This window comes from Akebia trifoliata, chromosome 3, assembly GCF_017979445.1.
Source record: "Akebia trifoliata isolate Shusen 1 chromosome 3, ASM1797944v1, whole genome shotgun sequence".
Classification (NCBI taxonomy): domain Eukaryota; kingdom Viridiplantae; phylum Streptophyta; class Magnoliopsida; order Ranunculales; family Lardizabalaceae; genus Akebia; species Akebia trifoliata.
Window position 1 is genome coordinate 47,904,675 of NC_141377.1, and position 11,436 is coordinate 47,916,110.

Genomic DNA, 11,436 nt, shown 5'->3' on the forward strand with positions numbered 1-11,436 from the left:
GTACTTGGGGTTTGGGGTCTGCCTATTAAAAGACTATATCATACATCATGGTCATACTATATGCGTGCAAGCACCTATGCCATACATATTGGTAGGGCTGTCAATGGGTCAAGTTTTGGTCCTATCCGTCCAGTCATGGACCAGGTTTAGCCAATTTAGTTATTGGGCCTGGAAAAAACTGCTTTATTATAGGAACGGGTTTGGATTTAGAATGTAGTCCCGTTATGTGGCCCAACCGGCTGTTCTATATTAAAATATATTACATGATAATTTTTTTTATAATTCAATAATGGTGCCCAGAAAATATTATTGTGTAGAATGCAATTAATTTTGTCACATACGATAATAAAATATCATTTTGATTTAATTTATTGTTATTCGGCATGCTCTTGATACAATAAAAAAAAGAGTTAAGATTTGGATGGGCCTAGTAATGGCCCTAATAGGTGGACCGGCTTGCACTATTGTTTGACGCGTGAGCCCGACTTGATCTTTTAGCCTTCAAAAGCCAGCCCAGTCCATTGACAGCCCTACATACTGGTCTGTACAAAAACTGAACACCTATTTTTGGGCCAATTCTATTTATGGGTAAAGCCAGGCCCATCTTTTTTTGAAAAATGAATGATGATCTTTTATTTGCCAGGAGCCATAGTTAAAAAAAAAATTGAATGACAGTAGGTTGTCAAAACCTCAGTTATATCTTGATTTTCAGTCAATGCTAGGAAATCAAATCGCAATGCTTACTGGTTTGGAGTCGACGGCAAGTCTCACTTGAATCAAAAATAGAAACTCGAACAAGCTACCATTAATGGCAAAGATTTTTAATTTTGACCTTTGTAATGATTACAGCATCGACGTCGAACACTTCCCATATATCTCACACACACACACAAACACAATTTTATTTTTATTTTTATTTATAAAAAAAATTGTGAATCAAATCTAGAGTATGATTTTTTTTATTTTTAATTGCTTTGACTTTGAAAGAGAAAGTCAAAGGAAATAGAAATTTGTTTGATAGAGAAGAAAGGGTAAAAGAGATACGTTGCAAAGTCTAGTGATAGGCATGTGAATTAGGCCCCGCTAGCCTATTAAGGGGATACATAAAATAAAATAAAAACAAGACTTTGGAACTTGAGTATGAATCTACAAAAGTATAGGGGTCTGTTATTAAATATTATACATGTATATTATATAATATATATAGGAAGGTATCTAAATTTGTAACAAAAATATATCATAAAAGAAAAAAGTTCTCATTCAAACCTTTTACAAACAAGAGATTAGACCCCTGTATGCGTAAGATAGTAGCGAAAGACTTGGAAAATTTCACGAGGTTTATTTTTATGTTTATTTTGTCATCTTAAAGCCCAAAAAAACTACAGAACCCAGCCCTAACCCATCTGTATCAGCGGTATATGTTCACAACCCAACAACCGTTTGACATGTGGCTCAAATGACATCAACATCATAGAAAAAGTCCCTCTCCTCTCCCGCCCACACATCCTTTACCTAGAAAGTTTAATTTTAACATTTAGAATCTTAAAATGGGCCGATGAATCTACATGGATCATTACATTGTCAATGAAAAATCAGACTTCTAGATTTTATGAAAAACCTCATATTCAAATATATATATATATATATATATATATATATATATATATATATATATATATGTATAGGGGGCGGTTCAAGGGCCATCTGAGAAACCGTCTAAGAAAACTTTCGTTTTTCAAAATAAGGGTTAGAGGTTTTGGATTGAGCTGATTTTTTGCAAGGATGGTCACTATGATGAGAAGATCATCCTCACAAAAAATCAGCTCAATCAGAAACTTGTAAATCCATCAAAAGTGATTTACAAATTAGTGATAAAAAGTGGTAAAAAATCGACGGTCCACATTCTAAATCACTTTTAACGGGGTTAGAAGTTTCAGATTGAGCTGATTTTTTTTTTGGATGATCTTCCCATCATAGAGATCATCCTCACAAAAAATCAGCTCAATCCAAAATTTCTAACCCATATTTTAAAATTTTATTTACCGTCGAAAGTTTTCTTAGACGGTTTCTCAGACGGGCCTTGAACCTGACCCATATATATATATATATATATATGGGGACGGTTCAGCAGCCCTAAAGTTTGCCAAGTTTGGTGTCAAACATTTTTCAAAATATGGGTTAGAAGCTTTGGAATGAGCTGATTTTTTGTAAGGATGATCTCTATGATGAGGAGATCATCCTCACAAAAAATCAGCTCATTCCAAAACTTCTAATCCCATCAAAAGTGATTTATAAAAATTAGACGATCCACGATTCTTCAACTTGTAAATTAGGGTTAGAAGTTTCAAAATAAGCTGATTTTTTGTGAGGATGATCTCTTCGCCGTAGAGATCATCCTCACAAAAAATCAACCTATTCCAAAACTTCTAACCCCATCAAAAGTGATTTGCAAAAAATGTTTGACACCAAACTTGGCAAACTTTAGGACTGCCGAACCGCTCCCTATATATATATGTGTGTGTGTGTGTGTGTGGATAGCGTTCAATGGCTAACTTTTTGGCAAAACATTTTTCAAAAATTGAGTTAGAAGTTTTGGAATGAGCTGAGTTTTGGTGAGGATGATCTCCTCGGTTCCAAAACTTCTAACCCATGTTTACAAGTTGAAAAATCGTGGACCGTCCATTTTTTGTAAATTATTTTTGATGGGGTTAGAAGTTTTGGAATGGGCTGATTTTTGGTGATGATGATCTCCTCACCGTAGAGATCATCCTCATCAAAAATCAGCCCATTCCAAAACTTCTAACTCATGTTTTGAAAAATGTTTTACCAAAAAGTTTGCTAAAAAGTTAGCCATTGAACAGGACCCTATATATATATATATATATATATATATAGGGAGGCGTTCAGCGCCTCACAATTTAACAGTCGTTTTAACAAATAAAACTCCATCGTTGAATATAGAGCAATTGGACGGTCGAGATTTAACTAAACAGCATCTGCGTTTAAATTCTGAATTTATAAGTTTTTTATGACGCCATCCCTCATTTTTACCGTAATTAGTGCCACCTCCCTGGCACAATTAAAACGCAGATGTACATGAGAACAGAGAGTTCTCATTCTCACCTCACTCTCTCCTTCAGCTCTCTCTTAAACAACAATGGTTCTTCAATATAGAAGACCAGAACAATTTAAGAGGCTCTTGTTGGGTGACATTCCATTGGAAGAAATGGTTCTCTAAATGGTTTGGTTGATATTGAATGCTCTTCCTCAAGAGCTGAAGCTTCACAATAGACTACAAACAACCCTTCAATTTTTTTACAAGACATTTGTTCCATTTTTACCCTTGAAAGAAAGGGAGTCAAGAACGCACCATACCCACCCAGTCTTTCTTTGATTCACACCCAACACATAGCGAGAGAGAATGAGAGTTAGGTTCGAGGGTTTCAGCGGAGCGAGTGCGGGAGAGAGAGAAAGATCGAGTGAGTATATAGCAGTCGTTCAAGGGTTTCAGCGAGAGAGAATGAGAGTGAAGCTTGAGGGTTTCAGCAGAGCGAGAGAGAGAGAGAGTGTGTGTGTGTGTGTGTGTGTGAGGTTCAAGGGTTTCAACGAGAGGGCTCGAGCAAGAGAGAAGGAGAGAGTGAGGTTCTGTTAGAGAGAATGAGAATGAGAACAGAAGGAGAGAGAGAGGTGAGAATGAGAACTCTTTGTTCCCATGTACATCTATCTGCGTTTTAATTGTGTCAGGAGGTGGCACTAATTACGAAAAAATGAGAGATGGCGCTGTAAAAAACTCATAAATTCATAAATTAAACGTAGATGCTGTTTAGTTCAATCTCGACCGTCCAATTGCTTTATATCCAATGATGGAGTTTTATTTATTAAAACGACTGTTAAATTGTGTGGCGCTAAACGCCTCACATATATATATAGGGTCCCGTTCAGCAACAAACATTTTGACAAACATTTTGGCAAAACATTTTTCAAAACATGGGTTAGAGGTTTTGGAATGGGCTGATTTTTAGTGAGGATGATCTCTACGGTGAGGAGATCATCCTCACAAAAAATCAGCCTATTACAAAACTTCTAGCCCTAGTTTACAAGTTGAAAAATCGTGGACCGTCCATTTCTTGTAAACCATTTTTTATGGGGTTAGAAGTTTTGGAATGGGCTGATTTTTTGTGAGGATGATCTCCTCACCGTAGAGATCATCCTCACAAAAAATCAGCCCATTCCAAAACCTCTAACCCATGTTTTGAAAAATATTTTGCCAAAATGTTTGTTGCTGAACATTTCCCTATATATATATATATATATGGGTCCCGTTCAATGGCCACAGTTTGGCAAAACATTTTGGCAAACACTTTTTCAAAACATGGGTTAGAGGTCTTGGAATGGGCTGATTTTTGGTGAGGATGATCTCTACGGTGAGGAGATCATCCTCACCAAAAATCAGCTCATTCCAAAACTTCTAACCCCAGTTTACAAGTTGAAAAATCGTGAACCGTCCATTTTTTGTAAATCATTTTTTATGGGGTTAGAAGTTTTGGAATGGGCTGATTTTTGGTGATGATGATCTCCTCACCGTAGAGATCATCCTCACCAAAAATCAGCCCATTCCAAGACCTCTAACTCATGTTTTGAAAAATGTGTTTGCCAAAATGTTTGCCAAACTGTTGGCCATTGAACGCTACCCTACATATATATGCATATATATAGGTTTTTCAAACTACCTCTAAGAAATTGAAAATGATAGTTAGAGGAACACCCAAATTTAAAATTAAAATCAACGGTCAGGTGGGTGCATAGTTGTATTAATGTCAACTTTGAACACCCCTACATTTCTGACAAAATTTGGAATATCTCTTTAGAAATGCCACGTGCAATCCAAGGAGAGGGCTCCTCCAAAGTTTTTTCCCATATTTTTGTTAGTTAGTCAAGTTTTTCCCTTAATTTTGGTGATACACATGACTCAAATCCAGAACAGAATCTGTGAAGGTTGCAGAGTTGGCATGACATATCACATTTGGGAAATGTTCAGCACTAAATATTTTGGCAAAACATTTTTCAAAAAATGGGTTAGAAGTTTTGGAATTGACTGATTTTTGGTGAGGATGATCTTCACCATAGTGATCATCCTCACCAAAAATCAGCCCATTCCAAAACTTCTAACCCATGCAGGACAAAAATGATTGGCTAAAATGTTGGCCCAAATGTTTGGTGGTGAAGAGAACCCATCACATTTAGGATTATAAGTGACAAACGTTGTATGTTCTCATAATAACAAATCTATTAATGGGATAACGTGATGTTCACGAGGTCAAGGCAGAGATGCCAATAGGTACAAGGTAGCTTTCTAATTCAGCCAACTGAAAATTTCCAAAAAGATGCATTCCAATGGTGAAACACCTTCCATACTAACTTAGTAAGACTCTTACCAAGGGTGGTTTTGCTCAAATGGATTACCATTTCAGAAATCCAACATCACTGCCCTCTAGGGTTTTGAAAATGGACATAACTTCCACATTCCTCCCAAACTTACATTTGAAATTCAACGGTGAAATAAAACATTTTTTGGAAAAAAAAAAAAAATCAAAGTTCATAGAATTGTCCTCTATAATCCCGAGGTATCAGATCATGTTTTTGGATGCCACAAGGTGAGCCCAAGGACTAACTTGGCAAGGCTAGACGGACTCCTCCAATTTTATCTTCCCCCCAACTAAATATATTGGTTTCCTCCTTTGTTAGTATCATGCAAAGGTTCCCCTTCAGTGGGGTTATATTTTATCAAATTGTAAGCACATTTACCAAATACTGGGAAGATTCTTAAAGTGAACAAATATAACATTAACACTTAGTGTAGATTAGACAAGACTGCATTGTATCTAAATGCTAATCAACAGCACCAAACACGAACAAAAAAAGACCTGTTTGACTCTCCTTAACACAAATTTTAAGTCCATCCTAGTTTTTGCAAACTGAGCAGAAATCAGGATACAAAAAGTGGCTTTTGATTCTCTCTCAAAGGGACTGGGTTTCCCAAACAAAACTCTTTTAAGAAGAAAGGAGTCACCCTATAAACCTGCAAGTGATCTACAACTCATCCTTGGCCTCATATGGCTCCGCGTCAGCACCCTCTTCATCACCTCCCTTGGGGATGTTTGATGATTCCTTAACGTCAGCTTCAGTCTCAACCTCATCCACATCATCTTCCTCTTCCACTACTGCATCTGGACTCACTTTAAGGCTTGCCTTCACCGAGTCATAGATACTAGAGGCAAAATCCTTGGGATCGTTAAGCGTGAAGCCACTCTCCATAAGGGCTGTTTGGTACATGAGCCGTGCTGTCTGTGTTATGCTCTGATCCTGTAAAACAGAGTCCATGGTCACATATTAACAATCACCACAATAGACAAAAGTAAATGAACAAGTTATTCAAGTCCAAGTTGACAAGAAATTGAAACAGTATCAAAGGACCGACGAGCCAACTTATACTTATGACATATGCAAAAAAATATGCAAGGTGTGCATGACAAGTAAATACGTTAAGTCAAAATAATTGCTGAGTACCTCAGGGTCCTTAACAATCCTCTCCCGAAGCTCCTTGATGATTGGGTGTCTCGGGTTGATTTCAAGCACTCTCTTGCCACGCATGTATGCCTGCTTATTGGCATCTGACAGAGTCTGTGATTGCATGATCCTCTCCATATTTGCACTCCACCCATACTTTGATGTCACCACCACACAAGGGCTGTCAGCCAAACGATTACTTATCTTTACTGAGTCTACGTTCTCACTGGCGAGAGCTTCCTTCCACCACTTGGTCAGCTCCTTGAATGAATCCTTGAGGTCTTTAGTGTCCTTGGAATCCTTCCCAAGTTTCAGTCCCTCCTTGGACACATTTTGGAATTTCTTGTCTTCGTAGTCCATCAAGTATTGCATCAGATATTCGTCCACTGGATCCGTGAAGAAAATAACCTGGCAACAGAAAATGGAGAATTTTTTTTAACAATCTCAATTCCTAGAAATAATGAACGGGTTCCAATTTTCTGTCAATTAACATCCCTGCAAATGAATATAAGATAGGGGGCTAAAATACAACTTTGGTTTATCAGGGTTGTGACTCGAAGCACATTTGCACAAGAGGTGTGAAAAGGAAAATGTGCTTCCAATTTCTATACCTCATAGTTCTTCTTTGTGAGCCTCTCGAGGAATGGAGATTTTTCCAATTGTTCCTTGCTGGTTCCTGTTATGTAAAAGATGTCCTTTTGCCCTGCTTTCATTCTTGAGATGTATTGATCCAGTGATACCAACTTACCCTCTGACTTGGTACTGTAAAAAGAAATGAAAATGGAATATAAACGATCACTCTATAGTATGGATTGAAATCAAGGAAACCCTGGTGCAATTGCAGTGATTTGATTCTTAAGATTTACCTTTCAAATCTTAGAAGCTTCGCCAAGTGATTTCTGTTGGATGCATCCTCGATGATACCAAGTTTTATGGACTTGCCAAATTCATTCCAGAACTTGGTGTATTTACCCTTCTTCTCATTGTCGTCACCAGCATCCTCGCTGTCTGCTTTCCCGTCATGATTATTCAAGATTCAAAAGGGGGGAAAAACAAATCAGCTAAAATGACCAAAAATCATTATAAAGAAACATCAAATAAAATTACAGAATTCTGTATTGTATGGGTTCAAAATCTCTGCCATGTCAGCTGCAACTTCACAGGGTCATTTCAGTTTCAGGGGATACTGATACACAACTTGCCTGAGGCACAGTAAACTTCGTAACGTCGTGGCAATGACCAGGCAGAGTCAATACCAAGATGTGCCGGTCTTGGAATTGGCTGATATAAACAATGGAAGCAAGATTTAATTCCTTAATCAGTATCAGCTTAAGCATACCTGACTTGTCTTTGTTACTGAACTCGTCAGGATCCTCATCGGCAATTTGGCGGATCATAGTAAGAGCCTTTCGGATGAGTTTCTTTTTTATCGTCATCAGACTACTGTGCTGTTGAAGCATTTCTCGTGATACATTAAGTGGTAAGGTATCAGAATCAATCAGACCCTGCACAACATAACATTAAAAGTGATTGTAAAAGCTTCTTGGATTATCACAAACCAGCCTTGCTGCATGATTCAATAACCCAATATTAAGTATCTCAAGAAGAAGCTCTAATTACCACCAAGAAGTTCAGGTACTTGGGCAGAAGCTCATCAAATTCATCTGATATGAAGACACGTCTAACATATAACTTCAAGTTGGACTTCTTGTTGTTGTAGTAACTCTCATACAGATCCTGAGGAGCCTTAGGAGGCACAAAAAGGACGGCCTTGAACTCTACATCACCTTCAGCGGTAAAATGGCTCTGGGCTAAAGGCTTCTCATCACCAAAATCCTGTTGAACAAAAAGAAAACTTACTTCCAATGAAGAAATTTAATGTGAGAAGCCCAGAAGAAGTTTCAGAGTACACCTAAACGATATTCTTCAATTATAGGATTTAGTAATTTACCTTAGCAAGAGAGTGGTAGAATTTCGTGTACTCTTCTTCTGTCACTTCCTTTGGACTGCGTAGCCATATGGCCTTCACATCATTCAAAAGTTCCCATTCATTAGTTTTCTCCTTCACTGTCTTTGTCTTTGGCTTTTTCTCACCGTCTTCCTCATCTACTTCCTCCTCTTCAGAAGAGCTGCTTTCAGCTGTTTACAACAGTATGTGTGTAGAAGGTAAGCAACCATGACCAACAAAAGGTTAAGAGAAAGTATCATTATGTGCACAAGAGAAGATACGTGTTTCTTCTTCACTGGATTCATCTTCGTCGGCAGGAACCTCCACATCCACCTCCTTGGTTGCCCACATATAGATGGGGAAGTTGATGAATTCAGAATATTTCCTCACCAGCTCCTGTAATAAAAAGAATGGCCCATAACATACTATTAAAGCTCCAACACACACCATATAACAAGGAGAACACGATAATGGCTATGCTAGAGAAATATAGATTTCCAATAATATTTCTTCTTGGAATATGAGCAAGCGTGTATCTGATCACACCAGCACAAAATATAGAAGAAAGCCAATGGTACTCAAGACGCTTAAAGTGTTTTCTCACCCTTTTGTGAAAGTAGATATGATGTTTTGTCGAGATATGTGGACATTTCTACTGAGTTGCCGGAACAAAGATATACTATAAAGTCTAAGTATAAATTGATCCCTACATTTGCGGGAATTGAAATTATATCCATCAACCACAAAAGAAACAACAGCAACATATAGAACACAACCCGTGAAACATATTCTCTTACAAGTGATAAATGTTCATAAATCCAAATAACATACTGTAGTATAGACTAGCAAACAAACACAGTGAATCAGTAAAAATAAAATGAGAATGACAACTGTAATACTAACTTTTAATTTGGCCTCCTCCAGATACTCTCCAGCTTCCTCTCTGATATGCAATCTGATCTCAGTTCCACGTCCCAGTGGTTCATTCCATACATCCTCAGAAACTGCAAATGACCCATCAGCTTTCGACTCCCATACATATCTAAAAGAAAAATGAGAAATCAGAATCATTATCATTGGATAGAATATAATTCCCACAAGAAACAATCAATCGAAACAAAAGCCCTGAGAAATTGAATGGATATAGGAACCATACTGTTTGTCATCATTATGTTTGCTAATGACCTCCACATAGTCCGCAACTAGATATACAGAGTAAAATCCAACTCCAAACTGCCCAATGAGATTCACATCACCTCCAGTTTGCAATTTCTCGACAAAAGCTGCATAAAAGGAAAATTACCTAGAATCATTTTCCATCTCTTCAGAAGAAGAAAAAAAAATAGGAAAATTCCAGAATTACGAAAGATACCTGAGGTTCCAGATTTTGCTATGGTTCCTAAGTTCTTTATCAGTTCTTCCTTTGTCATTCCTATACCTCGGTCACGAATGGATAAAATTTTCTTCTCCTTGTCTAGTTTAATCTACATATCATAATAAATCAATTAATCAAATTTAAGTCAGTGAGAAGGCCTTTGAACAAATGCAAGTGTTAAAAACTGATAAATACCATCTATATCATCAAACAAGCTTCAAATTTGACACTTCTAATTTTTACAAAAGCCATTACTAACCTGGATCTCAAGCTTTGTATTGTCACCTTCCCCAAGAATCTCCTTATCCGTGAGGGCCAGGAACCTAATCTTATCCAATGCCTGAAAATGAAGAGGACATAAACACATTAAAAATAAATAAACAAAACCACCGCTGACCAAATAAAAAACACAATTCCACCAGTACTTGGAGAAAAATGGAAGAAAAAAAAAAACAAGTTTATAAAATCAGATTAACTCACATCGGAAGCATTAGAGATTAGTTCTCTCAAGAAGATATCTTTGTTGCTGTAAAGAGAGTTGATGAGAATATCCATAAGCCGAGAAACCTCAGCTTGGAATTCAAACTTCTCTGCATTACTGCGAAGAGACCTCCTTGAAATTGATTCGGCCTCCCTGAACCAAAATGGTTGTTCTTTAAAAAGCATGTATAATCAATAACCAATCATGTAAACAAATTCCACACAGATCCATTAGTGGGAACAGTATCTATCAAAAACACAAACCTCTTAACAACATCCGAATCGGTAGATAGTCCCGAAGGCACAGCACCAAGCTTCTCTTCGACCTTTGGTGGATCTATACCCTCGAGATCTTCGGAATCACCTTTCACCTCAGAAGCATGTATATTACGACCTAAAGAATCACAGATCACGATCCAGACCAAAATAAATAAATCAAAACAAAACCTCCAGCCAATCTATATCAACATAAACACTCAGATTGAGTGATTTGAGTCTAAAACCACTTGATCTCCATGTAAAAAAATGCAAATCTAAAACATTAAAACACATATACTACTCTACACCAATCCGATCTCTAATTCCGTAAACGCAGACACTAATACCTTTCTAAAACTACGAAAATATCATCAATCGCCATCAAAACTCCAAAACACAAATTCCAAATCAAAATCTCTACTCGATCTGGCACACTACAAACATCAAGCTAGAAGATCTAACACATTCAACTTTAAAATCACAAAATGCAGATAAAAATGAATCATCAACCGCATAAAAAAACTAATTTTACTACAATCAAACCTCATAAAAGCTTTGAACAACAGAAACCTAATCTTTAACAACAATCGTAACTTAGACTAAGCTTTTAAGCAGAAGATCCAATTAAAAAAAAAAAAACTCGTACTAACCTTGATCTTCAAGAAGAGAGAAGAGAAGTACAAGAAGCAGAGCGCAAGGGATCGTCCACTTTCTCATTGCTCTCTTGGATTCGCTCTCTGCAGTTTTGCTCACTACCTGTTTGTGGATCGGATTCTCGAATTCTATTATATAACAAGTTTTTGTTGGG

At 37.2% G+C, this 11,436-nt stretch overlaps 1 protein-coding gene across 1 annotated transcript; it reads right to left on the reverse strand.

Moving 5' to 3' along the window:
* Positions 1-5,800: 5,800 nt before the first annotated feature.
* SHD (Chaperone protein htpG family protein) lies at positions 5,801-11,436 on the reverse strand. The gene is made up of 15 exons (XM_086436147.1): positions 11,279-11,436; positions 10,635-10,764; positions 10,371-10,524; positions 10,150-10,230; positions 9,888-9,999; positions 9,672-9,798; positions 9,419-9,557; positions 8,797-8,911; positions 8,519-8,706; positions 8,188-8,403; positions 7,907-8,072; positions 7,434-7,575; positions 7,179-7,329; positions 6,568-6,975; positions 5,801-6,363 (listed from the first exon to the last, which is right to left on the reverse strand). The coding sequence occupies exons 1-15, from the start codon at positions 11,343-11,345 to the stop codon at positions 6,091-6,093; spliced, it is 2,469 nt and encodes an 822-aa protein (XP_086292273.1). The 5' UTR covers positions 11,346-11,436; the 3' UTR covers positions 5,801-6,090.

What these genes read in the sequence shown, in the direction of transcription:
- SHD (XM_086436147.1), bottom strand. Translation starts at nt 11,345, where the DNA reads ATGAGAAAGTGGACGATCCCTTGCGCTCTGCTTCTTGTACTTCTCTTC. An exon ending in ATACAAAGCTTGAGATCCAG is followed by an intron (nt 10,000 to 10,149) that starts GTTAGTAATGGC and finishes TATGATATGTAG; the next exon opens with ATTAAACTAGACAAGGAGAA. An exon ending in TGGAGGAGGCCAAATTAAAA is followed by an intron (nt 8,912 to 9,418) that starts GTTAGTATTACA and finishes TTTTTATTACAG; the next exon opens with GAGCTGGTGAGGAAATATTC.